The sequence below is a fragment of the Ambystoma mexicanum genome, chromosome 1q, assembly GCF_040938575.1.
Source record: "Ambystoma mexicanum isolate Mex_15411 chromosome 1q, UKY_AmexF1_1, whole genome shotgun sequence".
Lineage (NCBI taxonomy): Eukaryota > Metazoa > Chordata > Amphibia > Caudata > Ambystomatidae > Ambystoma > Ambystoma mexicanum.
In genome coordinates, this window is record NC_090922.1 from 1,532,586,790 (window position 1) to 1,532,603,027 (window position 16,238).

Consider the following 16,238-nt stretch of genomic DNA (forward strand, 5'->3'; position numbering starts at 1 on the left):
AAGACTGTCAGAGGGCCTTTGAAGGCTTGAAAGAAAGTCTGTGTCGGGCACCCGTGTTGTGTGCGCCTGACTACAGCCGACCCTTTATCGTCCAGACGGATGCCTGCGACACCGGAATTGGAGCTGTCTTGTCTCAGTTAGATGACAAAGGGAGAGAACATCCTATCATATTCATCAGTAGACAACTCAAGGGTAGAGAACTTAGGTGGGCTACTGTTGAAAAGGAGTGTTTTAGTATAGTTTGGAGCCTTAGGCGTTTCAGGCCCTACCTTACAGGGTCTACCTTCAAGGTCCAAACAGATCATAAGCTCCTAAAGTGGCTTATGCAGATGAAGGGTGAGAACCTAAAACTGCTCAGATGGTCCATTAGCCTGCAAGGGCTAGACTTCACCATAGAGCAGAGACCAGGGAAGAGTCACGATAATGCAGATGGCCTTTCCAGAAGGTATGTTGACCGTCTGGATGAGGGCGTCTATCCCGTGGGAGATTAGGCACCCTCCACCTCAGTCTGGGGGGGGCGACTGTGATGCTGGAAATGCATCAGAGGGACAGGGCCTCCGTATCCTTGTGATTTACTGCTTTTCATCGTGTGTTCTGTCGTTTTTTCCGCGCAGGAGTTCATGTGGGACTCCTGGCGGTGCAGCTCTCTTTCATTTGGTTTGGTGAACGGACCCGTGGGATACCCTTATGGCACCCATGGGTGGGGGTACAACCCTGTGCCCCTAGTGTATGTTTTTGGGCACCTGTGGGTGGCCCACAGAGCAGGGTATGGGCTGGTGGCAGCTCCATGCTGAATGTGACAGGTGCGCGGCGTAGCCTCCATTTTGGGATACCCCGGCGCTGCCATTGGGATCAGTTGATACCTGATGGAAAACAAGATGGCCCCGGTGGCCTCTTGCTTTCTATTACCCATTACCTTGTTTTCCCAAAGTCCTGGGAAGCCCTGACTCTGTCCCTTCCCCCTGACTGGCTGGTGGATGGAAATGCCATATATGGTGTTGTTGTGAAGGCCCAGTCAGACTAGCTGGAACCTTCCCGGTGATGTATGTTGTGGGCACCTCCTGTGGGTGGGACCTGGGTGAATAGAGTGTGTGACGAATATGCATTCTGTGTTATGGGTGTCAAGTATCTGGTGGTTGACACAATGACTGAGACAACCCTGCCCGAAACCGGTATGAATGCAGCTTGGAGTGTTGAATGGCTCGGTACTTGTCCCAATACACATAACTTGTTGTGAGTGTCTGGAGAGAAGTGAATGGCCTGAATACCTTGTGTGCCTGATTGGCTGCCTGCCTGCATGAATGCCCGTAGTCGTGATTGGATGCTTGAGTGTGACCCAGCGGAATGAATGGGAGATCAACAGTATATCTGGGGACCTCTCACTGCTAGGAATCGTGTTCAGAAGCTGAAGTCCACTACGACGAGTAACTGGAATAACTGACGCTTGACCTTGAAGCCCTGCTGGACGAGAAGAATTGCTTTTGCTCTACTTCATAATCTGAAAGCTGCTGTGCCCCCAAGGACTGACCCAGAGAGGACCTGGTAAGGCGCCCTCTTCCCGAGCTATGAGGGACCATCGCGCACAGCTGATCTTTGCCAACGCTCCCTGGTAGACAGACCTTCGACAGGCTGCCGACCCGATACGGGGACTGCTGCGGAACTCCAAGGAGAAGCACCCGGACTGTTGTCCACCACTGTCGACGACCGCCTTCGCCGACCGGAGCGGCCGTGCTCCCGTTTGCCTAAGAACTTCAACTGATCATGGGACGCTCTCGTCTGCATCGACATCCGCTTGTCTCCCGCTGGAGAAGGCCCGTCCGTCGATGCGCCGAGGAGCATCCACCGGTGGGTTTCCCGCCACCTACAGACCGCAGAGACGCCAACGTCTCGACGCCCTTGCTGGGCCACAGTTCTTCATCATCCCTTTGCGGTCCAGAACTATTGTCACCGAGGTGCCCCGCACGCCTCCTCCTTGCAGGACGCCAACGCTCTGTCATCGACGAGCACCGCTAGGAACGAAGCTGCCACTTCCCTGCCATAGTTCACCCTGTTCACCGTCGGACGTTCGACGACCCGTTACTCCTGCCTTAAAGGGAGGGCACTCAAGAAGGGCTGTCGATTCCCCGACACCGAACGCTAAGTTCCCCGACACCTCTCGGCGATCCGTGGCTCCCGCCTGAAAGGGAGGCACTCAAGAAGGATCGGTCGGCGCATCGTCGGAGAACTCTACTCCACCAGGTACATTGGGGGTGTAAAACCTTAACAGGAAGTAAGACTATTGAACATTTGGACTGGGCTTGTGCTATATATCTTTATCTACAGGTTGCCCAAGTGGGGGGATCTACACACAGAACTGTGCCTCGTGGTAGGGGTCAGTATTCTGCCTATTGTTTCAACCATCTTGTGTTCCTTCCTATCTCTATTGCTGGTTTACTCGTTATTGATCTGTGTGACATTTTAACCGCACAGTTGATGCACTTTAATGAGATTTGATAACATTAGTGGTACCACTCTAGACGTGTATATATTTATCATTATTGACTTCCAAGTACAAAGTGCGTTATTGTGATCGTGTACATACCTTTGAATAATAATTATATAAAGACTGTGTTTTCAGTAATACAGTGTGTGGACATTCCTTTGTGGGGGTTCGGGGACTACACTGTACTTAAGAACCAACCTGCATCACCTCCTGAGAAGCTAGGCCTTGATTGCTCGTCCATTGCTACCTTATAGAGAATCTTGGCTGGGTTCCGCTGTGCCTCTCCTCTACCATATAGAGAGCGGAAGTACGACACCCCCTACCGGTCTTTACAGTCGACATCTGATTTTGGGGCTCTTTCAGAGGATATTAGAAAATTCAATACATGGATCCTGGACTGAATTGCAAAAAATTGAAAGCGAGAGTGTAAGGCAGAATCATATGCAGTACTCTTTGGGAACACCATACACAATTAAGATTACAAGTGGCAGTACAATTTCACCTTTGGTACAAGGCTGTTCTACACAATAAAGTGGTAGCGTTGGCTGAGCAGCCAGACTTATCTCAAGAGTAAAGTGAGCAGTATCAGAAGTTACACAAAGGACAGCAATTACTATGATTCAAACAAACACTGAGTCAAGATTTCTGAGTAAAAGAATATACATTTATTTACACCACCAGTTATTAAACAGTTCACTAATGTAAAGCAGCAGAAAATCACAATGTTAATGCACTACACAACACGCAATCAATTCTGGACAAGTTAAGCTCAAAATGAAGTGTGAGCAAAATGGCACTCCAGCAATTTAAAAAGGGCGGGAAAGAACAAGATTATCAAAAATCAACAACAGCAACAAGTGATAGGCAGGGCAATCTAGAAAAGGCTTACTACAACTTCCCATATACCTCATAAAACATCAATAATAAATCCTAAAATTCCATATTTCTTCTTGAGTTCCTAACAATCCTCTTAAAAAGCAAATTAAGCCTAGCTCCCTCCCTCACACAGGCTGACACACATTAAAGTTTTACGCTTGTCAATCTTTAAATAACAGCTATATTCCTTAAAAGTCCATACAAAGAGTCTATAAGCCACAGGAAATCCTCAGAAGGGTTAAAGCTGCACATGAACCTATTAACTACCTTATGCATCTCATAGCATAACCGCAATAATGCAAGTCACACAATGAATCACAACCAGTGCATGCCCCACAGTACTTAAAATGCACCGTGCATTTATCACACCATTCAAAGACTTGCTAACATCTCATTGCCACCTTAATGCTGTGTACCATCCCACTTATAACATTACTACTTAGAAACCGAAAGAAAGTATTGCTGGTTAAATAAAACGCACAATGAGTAGCCATAGTCGGGTCTATCATGAGCTGTGATGTCTTTGTCATCTTTATCCAATGTAACGCGGACATTTACTGGGATTCTCTTCGGGAGCAGAGTGAGGACATCATTGACATCCAAACCTGAGGCCACTGTAGGGGCAGGCGCAGTCACACTAAAGCCCTCGCTCAGGGGCAAAAAAAAGAACATTTGAAGTCAAGACACAGCAAGCGGAAGAAATTGGCTGAGAGGTGACAAGCCTCTGCTGGACTGGCACAGCAAAATGGAGCATCGGCCAGCACTTAGCAGTCAAATATCACGAGTGTCCTGCCACCAGCCTCAACTATGAATTGTGTTTAGTGCTGCAGAGGAGATGACTGCAGAGCCAAGCACAAGGCTGCCATTTGCCTGCGCTCGGCTTTAAGACAAGATTTTGGAACGATCCAGTTGGCACAGACTTCCGATCTGTGGGATGAAACCCCACGGCACGGCTTCAATTATATTGCAGATAGAAATTGGGTTAAAGACAAATTATGTAGAATGTTTATAGAGGAGTAAATGGTTTCAAGAGAACACAGGCAGGAATTTCTGTGTGACAGCATCTGCTTCTGTGCTGCCTTTTGTCTGAATGAGGTGCTGCAAACTCAACAGCACCTCACTCAGACATGAGCCCTCACTTTCCAAAAGCAAGGCCCAGGCTCAGTAAATACCCCGTTAGCAATACTGGTGGCGGCGTCAGGTGGAAAGAAGTAACAGGTGGAAATGCAGGGGAAGCTGAAGATGAACCCCACCTGTGCACTACTCCAGGTGACAGAGACTTTCCCATCCCTGGCTCAGGTCACTCAGTGAAAGCGTCACCACCAACTCAGAATCTAATTCCTCCTGTTTTATAAAGGTTTAATCCAGTGGCAAAGTTTCCATGTCTCCTTCGTTAAATCAGTAATCGATGACCCGTTGATAAATGAAATGTTCTGAAACTAAATATGAATTCGGTATTACGGACACAACAAGACATTTAGAAATCCCTTGGGGGGGGCAAGGCATCTGTGCCCCGGACCCCTAAATTCCTGAGGATGTCCCTGTGCAGGCTCAGTAAGAGACACACTCAATACACATGCATAGGTCTCAGCCCTCTACACATATGCCTTCCTTTCCCTTACGCTTCAAGTCAATGCCATTGCTTCTTCGGCAGCCCACACGCCAAGCTCATTAATGCCTGCAGACCGTTCCTCTCCAAGGTCAGTTGCCTCCCCATTGGACGAGCTGTCATTGGCTCTAGACTAGACTACTGTTACGCACTATTCACAGGCACCTCAACACGCAATCTCCATAAACTGCAAGTCATCCAAAACAATGCCCTCCGAGCTGCCCTCAACATACCCAAGCGGTAACATATCTCCGCCGCGAGAATAATCGCCAATGGGTTCCGAATAAAAGAACGTATCTCCTTCAAAGGCCTGTTGATCAACCACAGGTGCCTTTCTAACACTACCTCTCCAAGAAATTCTGCAAAGCTCAGTCATCAAGGTCGGCCGGAACGGCATACGCAGGCCGTCACATAACCGCAAGGTTCAGAGGGGCTGGAGCCGGTGGCTCAAGCTTCCCGGTTGTGACAGCCAATCTATGGAACTCTCTACCTCCTGAACTGAGAGCCGAACAATCCTATTGGTCGTTCCAGAAACATCTTAAAAACTGGCTCTTCACAAAGGGCACAAACAAGAGGGGTCCTGGGAGTGTCTCATTACCAGCCTATATCCTGGGTTTGAGTCTTAACCAGAGTCTTTAGCTCACTGTCCATTTCACAGAAGAGAAATTTCCATTACATATCAGTCTTTGTCCTGCCCATGGGCAGTCCAGCACCGAAATGCCAGGCAATTCTCTTCTGAACAAGAGTACCAACAGCAACCCCAGACACGTGTTTCAGCCTGGTTGGGCCTCGTCAGTGAGGTGGAGCTGTGCCTCTTTAAGAACAGTAAGCAAAGGTTCCACGTCTGGATTACCCATGTACCTTAGGGTGAAAACCCAAAGCTACTTAATATGCACAAACAAGGGGGCACCACCTGTGATTTCTGTCTTTTTCCCTGTGAAATACTGAACTGAAAAATGTCTCAAACTGCTACTGCAACTAGCGCCTTGATGCCTGAAGGTTTAGAGTGCTTTATGAATGTAAAAATAAATAAATATGCTGTGAGATTGTTCGGCACCGGGTTTGCCTTCCAAGAAAGATTGCAAAGTTGCTCCTTGCCACAGAGAAACTAAGCCTCTATTTAATATATAGCTGTGAAGAGGGAGTGTCTCATCCTGAGGCTGTGTGTGTATTTGTCCTTGCAGGAATGACTCCACCTTCCACCTCTCGTCACAGCCCTCAATGTAGAAACTATATCATTGCCTGACACATGTTGCGGCCCTTCCACGCCCCCTGCAATGCATGACCATAAATTGACCCGAATGAAGCACAACCTTCTTCTGGGGAATGCTGTGCTTCTGCCAGAAACCTCCCTCTCCACCCACCAATGCCTCTTCCCCTGGGCTTGTGAGCACAGTCGGGTGCTATAAGAAGTCCTCGCCCACAGACCTTCTCCCATGTCTGCCTGTGACACCATCACGTGAAGGCGATGAAGGTCGTCTGTTTCCCTCTCCTGGCTGCGGCCATGCTCCTTCAGACAGGTAAGCCCTCCACTGCAGCCTGCAGCAATGCACACACATGCCTCTCACATCACATCACATGGCCAGCGAGGGGACAGCCAGTGAGTGTGCCTCTCACATCACATCACATCTGAAGGGGTGGCCAGCGAAGGGACAGCCAGTGAGTGTGCCTCTTACATCACATCACATCTGAAGGGGTGGCCGCGAGGGGACAGCCACTGAGTGTGCCTTTTACATCACATCACATTTGAAGGGGTGGCCAGCGAGGGGACAGCCACTGAGTGTGCCTCTTACATCACATCACATCTGAAGGAGTGGCCAGCGAGGGGACAGCCAGTGAGTGTGCCTCTTACATCACATCACATCTGAAGGGGTGGCCAGCAAGGGGACAGCCAGTGAGTGTGCCTCTTACATCACATCACATCTGAAGGGGTGCCCAGCGAGGGGACAGCCAGTGAGTGTGCCTCTTACGTCACCTCACATCTGAAGGGGTGGCCAGCGAGGGGACAGCTAGTGAGTGTGCCTCTTACATCACATCACATATAAAGGGGTGGCTAGCGAGGGGACAGCCAGTGAGTGTGCCTCTTACATCACATCAGAAGGGGTGGCCAGCGAGGGGCGAGCCACTGAGTGTGCCTTTTACATCACATCACATCTGAAGGGGTGGCCAGCGAGGGGACAGCCAGTGAGTGTGCCTCTTACATCACATCACATCTGAAGGGGTGGCCGCGAGGGGACAGCCACTGAGTGTGCCTTTTACATCACATCACATTTGAAGGGGTGGCCAGCAAGGGGACAGCCACTGAGTGTGCCTCTTACATCACATCACATCTGAAGGAGTGGCCAGCGAGGGGACAGCCAGTGAGTGTGCCTCTTACATCACATCACATCTGAAGGGCTGGCCACCCCTTCAGATGTGATGTGATGTAAGAGGCACACTCACTGGCTGTCCTCACATCACATCTGAAGGGGTGGCCAGCGAGGGGACAGCCAGTGAGTGTGCCTCTTACACCACATCACATCTGAAGGGGTGGCCAGCGAGGGGACCGCTAGTGAGTGTGCCTCTTACATCACATCACATCTGAAGGGGTGGCCAGCGAGGGGACAGCCAGTGAGTGTGCCTATTACATCACATCACATCTGAAGGGGTGGCCAGCGAGGGGACAGCCACTGAGTGTGCCTCTTACATCACATCATATCTGAAGGGGTGACCAGCAAGGGGACAGCCACTGAGTGTGCCTCTTACATCAAATCACATCTGAAGGGGTGGCCAAGGAGGGGACAGCCAGTGAGTGTGCCTCTTGCATCACATCACATCTGAAGGGGTGGCCAGAGAGGGGACAGCCAGTGAGTGTGCCTCTTGCATCACATCACATCTGAAGGGGTGGCCAGCGAGGGGACAGCCAGTGAGTGTGCCTCTTACATCACATCACATCTGAAGGGGTGGCCAGCGAGGGGACAGTCACTGAGTGTGCCTCTTACATCACATCACATCTGAAGGGGTGGCCAGCGAGGGGAACGCCAGTGAGTGTGCCTCTTACATCACATCACATCTGAAGGGGTGGCCAGCGAGGGGACAGCCAGCGAGGGGACAGCCACTGAGTGTGCCTCTTACATCACATCACATCTGAAGGGGTGGCCAGCGAGGGGACAGTCACTGAGTGTGCCTCTTACATCACATCACATCTGAAGGGGTGGCCAGCGAGGGGAACGCCAGTGAGTGTGCCTCTTACATCACATCACATCTGAAGGGGTGGCCAGCGAGGGGACAGCCAGCGAGGGGACAGCCACTGAGTGTGCCTCTTGCATCACATCACATCTGAAGGGGTGGCCAGCGAGGGGACAGCCAGCGAGGGGACAGCCACTGAGTGTGCCTCTTACATCACATCACATCTGAAGGGGTGGCCGCGAGGGGACAGCCACTGAGTGTGCCTTTTACATCACATCACATTTGAAGGGGTGGCCAGCAAGGGGACAGCCACTGAGTGTGCCTCTTACATCACATCACATCTGAAGGAGTGGCCAGCGAGGGGACAGCCAGTGAGTGTGCCTCTTACATCACATCACATCTGAAGGGCTGGCCACCCCTTCAGATGTGATGTGATGTAAGAGGCACACTCACTGGCTGTCCTCACATCACATCTAAAGGGGTGGCCAGCGAGGGGACAGCCAGTGAGTGTGCCTCTTACGCCACATCACATCTGAAGGGGTGGCCAGCGAGGGGACCGCTATTGAGTGTGCCTCTTACATCACATCACATCTGAAGGGGTGGCCAGCGAGGGGACAGCACCCGAGTGTGCCTATTACATCACATCACATCTGAAGGGGTGGCCAGCGAGGGGACAGCCACTGAGTGTGCCTCTTACATCACATCATATCTGAAGGGGTGACCAGCAAGGGGACAGCCACTGAGTGTGCCTCTTACATCAAATCACATCTGAAGGGGTGGCCAAGGAGGGGACAGCCAGTGAGTGTGCCTCTTGCATCACATCACATCTGAAGGGGTGGCCAGAGAGGGGACAGCCAGTGAGTGTGCCTCTTGCATCACATCACATCTGAAGGGGTGGCCAGCGAGGGGACAGTCAGTGAGTGTGCCTCTTACATCACATCACATCTGAAGGGGTGGCCAGCGAGGGGACAGTCACTGAGTGTGCCTCTTACATCACATCACATCTGAAGGGGTGGCCAGCGAGGGGAACGCCAGTGAGTGTTCCTCTTACATCACATCACATCTGAAGGGGTGGCCAGCGAGGGGACAGCCAGCGAGGGGACAGCCACTGAGTGTGCCTCTTGCATCACATCACATCTGAAGGGGTGGCCAGCGAGGGGACAGCCAGCGAGGGGACAGCCACTGAGTGTGCCTCTTACATCACATCACATCTGAAGGGGTGGCCAGCGAGGGGACAGCCAGTGAGTGTGCCACTTACATCACATCAAATCTGAAGGGGTGGCCAGCGAGGGGACAGCCAGTGAGTGTGCCTCTTACGTCACATCACATCTGAAGGGGTGGCCAGCGAGGGGACAGCCAGTGAGTGTGCCTCTTACGCCACATCACATCTGAAGGGGTGGCCAGCGAGGGGACAGCCAGTGAGTGTGCCTCTTACATCACATCACATCTGAAGGGGTGGCCAGCGAGGGGACAGCCAGTGAGTGTGCCTTTTACATCACATAACATATAAAGGGGTGGCTAGCGAGGGGACAGCCAATGATTGTGCCTCTTACATCACATCGGAAGGGGTGGCCAGCGAGGGGCGAGCCACTAAGTGTGCCTCTTACATCACATCACATCTGAAGGGGTGGCCAGCGAGGGGACAGCCAGTGAGTGTGCCTCTTACATCACATCACACCTGAAGGGGTGGCCAGCGAGGGGACAGCCAGTGAGTGTGCCTCTTACATCACATCTGAAAGGATGGCCAGCGAGGGGACAGCGAGTGAGTGTGCCTCTTACATCACATCACACCTGAAGGGGTGGCCAGCGAGGGGACAGCCAGTGAGTGTGCCTCTTACATCACATGACATCTGAAGGGGTAGCCAGCGAGGGGACAGCCAGTGAGTGTGCCTCTTACATCACATCACATCTGAAGGGGTGGCCAGCGAGGGGACAGCCAGTGAGTGTGCCTCCTACATCACATCACATCTGAAGGGGTGACCAGCGAGGGGACAGCCAGTGAGTGTGCCTCTTACATCACATCACATCTGAAGGAGTGGCCAGCGAGGGGACAGCCAGTGACTGTGCGTCTTACATCACATCACATCTGAAGGGGTGGCCAGCGAGGGGACAGCCAGTGAGTGTGCCTCTTACGTCACATCACATCTGAAGGGGTGGCCAGCGAGGGGACAGCCAGTGATGTGCCTCTTACATCACATTTGAAGGGGTGGCCAGCGAGGGGACAGCCAGTGAGTGTGCCTCTTACGTCACATCACATCTGAAGGGGTGGCCAGCGAGGGGACAGCCAGTGAGTGTGCCTCTTATGTCACATCACATCTGAAGGGGTGGCCAGCGAGGGGACCACCAGTGAGTGTGCCTCTGACATCACATCACATCTGAAGGGGTGGCCAGCGAGGGGACAGCACCCGAGTGTGCCTATTACATCACATCACATCTGAAGGGGTGGCCAGTGAGGGGATAGCCACTGAGTGTGCCTCTTACATCACATCATATCTGAAGGGGTGACCAGCGAGGGGACAGCCACTGAGTGTGCCTCTTACATCACATCACATCTGAAGGGGTGGCCAGCGAGGGGGCAGCCAGTGAGTGTGCCTCTTGCATCACATCACATCTGAAGGGGTGGCTAGCGAGGGGACAGCCAGTGAGTGTGCCTCTTGCATCACATCACATCTGAAGGGGTGGCCAGAGAGGGGACAGTCAGTGAGTGTGCCTCTTGCATCACATCACATCTGAAGGGGTGGCCAGTGAGGGGACAGCCAGTGAGGGGACAGCCACTGAGTGTGCCTCTTACATCACATCACATCTGAAGGGGTGGCCAGCGAGGGGACAGCCAGTGAGTGTGCCTCTTACATCACATCACATCTGAAGGGGTGGCCAGCGAGGGGACAGTCACTGAGTGTGCCTCTTACATCACATCACATCTGAAGGGGTGGCCAGCGAGGGGAACGCCAGTGAGTGTGCCTCTTACATCACATCACATCTGAAGGGGTGGCCAGCGAGGGGACAGCACCTGAGCGTGCCTCTTACATCACATCACATCTGAAGGGGTGGCCAGCGAGGGGACAGCCACTGAACGTGCCTCTTACATCACATCACATCTGAAGGGGTGATCAGCGAGAGGACAGCCACTGAGTGTGCCTCTTACATCACATCACATCTGAAGGGGTGGTCAGCGAGGGGACAGCCAGTGAGTGTGCCTCTTACATCACATCACATCTGAAGGGGTGGCCGGCGAGGGGACAGTCACTGAGTGTGCCTCTTACATCACATCACATCTGAAGGGGTGGCCAGCGAGGGGACAGTCACTGAGTGTGCCTCTTACATCACATCACATCTGAAGGGGTGGCCAGCGAGGGGAACGCCAGTGAGTGTGCCTCTTACATCACATCACATCTGAAGGGGTGGCCAGCGAGGGGACAGCACCTGAGCGTGCCTCTTACATCACATCACATCTGAAGGGGTGGCCAGCGAGGGGACAGCCACTGAACGTGCCTCTTACATCACATCACATCTGAAGGGGTGATCAGCGAGAGGACAGCCACTGAGTGTGCCTCTTACATCACATCACATCTGAAGGGGTGGTCAGCGAGGGGACAGCCAGTGAGTGTGCCTCTTACATCACATCACATCTGAAGGGGTGGCCGGCGAGGGGACAGTCACTGAGTGTGCCTCTTACATCACATCACATCTGAAGGGGTGGCTGGCGAGGGGACCGCCAGTGAGTGTGCCTCTTACATCACATCACATCTGAAGGGGTGGCCAGCGAGGGGACAGCACCTGAGTGTGCCTCTTACATCACATCACATCACATCTGAAGGGGTGATCAGCGAGGGGACAGCCACTGAGTGTGCCTCTTACATCACATCACATCTGAAGGGGTGGCCAGCGAGGGGACAGCCAGTGAGTGTGCCTCTTACATCACATCACTTCTGAAGGGGTGGCCAGCGAGTGGACAGCCACTGAGTGTGCCTCTTACATCACATCACATCTGAAGGGGTGGCCAGCGAGGGGACAGCCAGTGAGTGTGCCTCTTACATCACATCACATCTGAAGGGGTGGCCAGCGAGGGGACAGCCAGTGAGTGTGCCTCTTACATCAAATCACATCTGAAGGGGTGGCCAGCGAGAGGACAGTCATTGAGTGTGCCTCTTACATCACATCACATCTGAAGGGGTGGCCAGCGAGGGGAACGCCAGTGAGTGTGCCTCTTACATCACATCACATCTGAAGGGGTGGCCAGCGAGGGGACAGCACCTGAGCGTGCCTCTTACATCACATCACATCTGAAGGGGTGGCCAGCGAGGGGAAAGCCACTGAACGTGCCTCTTACATCACATCACATCTGAAGGGGTGATCAGCGAGGGGACAGCCACTGAGTGTGCCTCTTACATCACATCACATCTGAAGGGGTGGTCAGCGAGGGGACAGCCAGTGAATGTGCCTCTTACATCACATCACATCTGAAGGGGTGGCCGGCGAGGGGACAGTCACTGAGTGTGCCTCTTACATCACATCACATCTGAAGGGGTGGCCGGCGAGGGGACCGCCAGTGAGTGTGCCTCTTACATCACATCACATCTGAAGGGGTGGCCAGCGAGGGGACAGCACCTGAGTGTGCCTCTTACATCACATCACATCACATCTGAAGGGGTGATCAGCGAGGGGACAGCCACTGAGTGTGCCTCTTACATCACATCACATCTGAAGGGGTGGCCAGCGAGGGGACAGCCAGTGAGTGTGCCTCTTACATCACATCACATCACATCTGAAGGGGTGATCAGCGAGGGGACAGCCACTGAGTGTGCCTCTTACATCACATCACATCTGAAGGGGTGGCCAGCGAGGGGACAGCCAGTGAGTGTGCCTCTTACATCACATCACATCTGAAGGGGTGGCCGGCGAGGGGACAGTCACTGAGTGTGCCTCTTACATCACATCACATCTGAAGGGGTGGCCGGCGAGGGGACCGCCAGTGAGTGTGCCTCTTACATCACATCACATCTGAAGGGGTGGCCAGCGAGGGGACAGCACCTGAGTGTGCCTCTTACATCACATCACATCACATCTGAAGGGGTGATCAGCGAGGGGACAGCCACTGAGTGTGCCTCTTACATCACATCACACCTGAAGAGTTGCCCAGCGAGGGGACAGCCACTGAGTGTGCCTCTTACATCACATCACATCTGAAGGGGTGGCCAGCGAGGGGACAGCCAGTGAGTGTGCCTCTTACATCACATCACATCTGAAGGGGTGGCCAGCGAGGGGACAGCCAGTGAGTGTGCCTCTTACATCAAATCACATCTGAAGGGGTGGCCAGCGAGAGGACAGCCACTGAGTGTGCCTCTTACATCACATCACATCTGAAGGGGTGGCCAGCGAGGGGACAACCACTGAGTGTGCCTCTTACATCACATCTGAAGGGGTGGCCAGCGAGGGGACAGCCACTGAGTGTGCCTCTTGCATCACATCACATCTGAAGGGGTGGCAAGCGAGGGGACAGCCACTGAGTGTGCCTCTTGCATCACATCACATCTGAAGGGGTGGCCAGCGAGGGGACAGCCAGTGAGTGTGCCTCTTGCATCACATCACATCTGAAGGGGTGGCCAGCGAGGGGACAGCCAGTGAGTGTGCCTCTTACATCACATCACATCTGAAGGGGTGGCCAGCGAGGGGACAGCCAGTGAGTGTGCCTCTTGCATCACATCACATCTGAAGGGGTGGCCAGCGAGGGGACAGCCAGTCAGTGTGCCTCTTGCATCACATCACATCTGAAGGGGTGGCCAGCGAGGGGACATCCAGTGAGTGTGCCTCTTGCATCACATCACATCTGAAGGGGTGGCCAGCGAGGGGACAGCCACTGAGTGTGCCTCTTACATCACATCACATCTGAAGGGGTGACCAGGGTGGGGACAGCCAGTGAGTGTGCCTCTTACATCACACGAGGAGACAGCCAGTGAGTGTGCCTCTTACATCACATCACATCTGAAGGTGTGGCCAGCGAGGGGACAGCCAGTGAGTGTGCCTCTTACATCACATCACATCTGAAGGGGAGACCAGCGAGGGGACAGCCAGTGAGTGTGCCTCTTACATCACATGACATCTGAAGGGGAGACCAGCGAGGGGACAGCCAGTGAGTGTGCCTCTTACTTCACATCACATATGAAGGTGTGGCCAGCGAAGGGACAGCCAGTGAGTGTGCCTCTTACATCAAAGACAGCCACTGAGTGTGCCTCTTACATCACATCACATCTGAAGGGGTGGCCAGCGAGGGGACAGCCACTGAGTGTGCCTCTTACATCACACGAGGAGACAGCCAGTGAGTGTGCCTTTTACATCACATCACATCTGAAGGGGTGGCCGGCGAGGGGACAGTCACTGAGTGTGCCTCTTACATCACATCACATCTGAAGGGGTGGCCGGCGAGGGGACCGCCAGTGAGTGTGCCTCTTACATCACATCACATCTGAAGGGGTGGCCAGCGAGGGGACAGCACCTGAGTGTGCCTCTTACATCACATCACATCACATCTGAAGGGGTGATCAGCGAGGGGACAGCCACTGAGTGTGCCTCTTACATCACATCACACCTGAAGAGTTGCCCAGCGAGGGGACAGCCACTGAGTGTGCCTCTTACATCACATCACATCTGAAGGGGTGGCCAGCGAGGGGACAGCCAGTGAGTGTGCCTCTTACATCACATCACATCTGAAGGGGTGGCCAGCGAGGGGACAGCCAGTGAGTGTGCCTCTTACATCAAATCACATCTGAAGGGGTGGCCAGCGAGAGGACAGCCACTGAGTGTGCCTCTTACATCACATCACATCTGAAGGGGTGGCCAGCGAGGGGACAACCACTGAGTGTGCCTCTTACATCACATCTGAAGGGGTGGCCAGCGAGGGGACAGCCACTGAGTGTGCCTCTTGCATCACATCACATCTGAAGGGGTGGCAAGCGAGGGGACAGCCACTGAGTGTGCCTCTTGCATCACATCACATCTGAAGGGTTGGCCAGCGAGGGGACAGCCAGTGAGTGTGCCTCTTGCATCACATCACATCTGAAGGGGTGGCCAGCGAGGGGACAGCCAGTGAGTGTGCCTCTTACATCACATCACATCTGAAGGGGTGGCCAGCGAGGGGACAGCCAGTGAGTGTGCCTCTTGCATCACATCACATCTGAAGGGGTGGCCAGCGAGGGGACAGCCAGTCAGTGTGCCTCTTGCATCACATCACATCTGAAGGGGTGGCCAGCGAGGGGACATCCAGTGAGTGTGCCTCTTGCATCACATCACATCTGAAGGGGTGGCCAGCGAGGGGACAGCCACTGAGTGTGCCTCTTACATCACATCACATCTGAAGGGGTGACCAGGGTGGGGACAGCCAGTGAGTGTGCCTCTTACATCACACGAGGAGACAGCCAGTGAGTGTGCCTCTTACATCACATCACATCTGAAGGTGTGGCCAGCGAGGGGACAGCCAGTGAGTGTGCCTCTTACATCACATCACATCTGAAGGGGAGACCAGCGAGGGGACAGCCAGTGAGTGTGCCTCTTACATCACATGACATCTGAAGGGGAGACCAGCGAGGGGACAGCCAGTGAGTGTGCCTCTTACTTCACATCACATATGAAGGTGTGGCCAGCGAAGGGACAGCCAGTGAGTGTGCCTCTTACATCAAAGACAGCCACTGAGTGTGCCTCTTACATCACATCACATCTGAAGGGGTGGCCAGCGAGGGGACAGCCACTGAGTGTGCCTCTTACATCACACGAGGAGACAGCCAGTGAGTGTGCCTTTTACATCACATCACATCTGAAGGTGTGGCCAGCGAGGGGACAGCCAGTGAGTGTGCCTCTTACATCACATCACATCTGAAGGGGTGACCAGCGAGGGGACAGCCAGTGAGTGTGCCTCTTACATCACATGACATCTGAAGGGGAGACCAGCGAGGGGACAGCCAGTGAGTGTGCCTCTTACTTCACATCACATATGAAGGTGTGGCCAGCGAAGGGACAGCCAGTGAGTGTGCCTCTTACATCAAAGACAGCCAGTGAGTGTGCCTCTTACATCACATCTGAAGGTGACAGTGAGTGTGCCTCTTACATCAC

General features: G+C 53.4%; 1 protein-coding gene across 1 annotated transcript in view; it reads left to right on the forward strand.

The window, feature by feature from the left end:
* The first annotated feature begins 6,344 nt into the window (after positions 1 to 6,344).
* The window catches only part of LOC138522692 (ly6/PLAUR domain-containing protein 2-like), a 607,174-nt gene continuing 597,280 nt past the window's right edge, over positions 6,345 to 16,238 (forward strand). Inside the window, exon 1 of the mRNA XM_069635401.1 lies at positions 6,345 to 6,487. Within this exon, the coding sequence (XP_069491502.1) occupies positions 6,436 to 6,487 (52 nt within the window). The 5' untranslated portion in view covers positions 6,345 to 6,435. The remainder of the gene's footprint in view (positions 6,488 to 16,238) is intronic.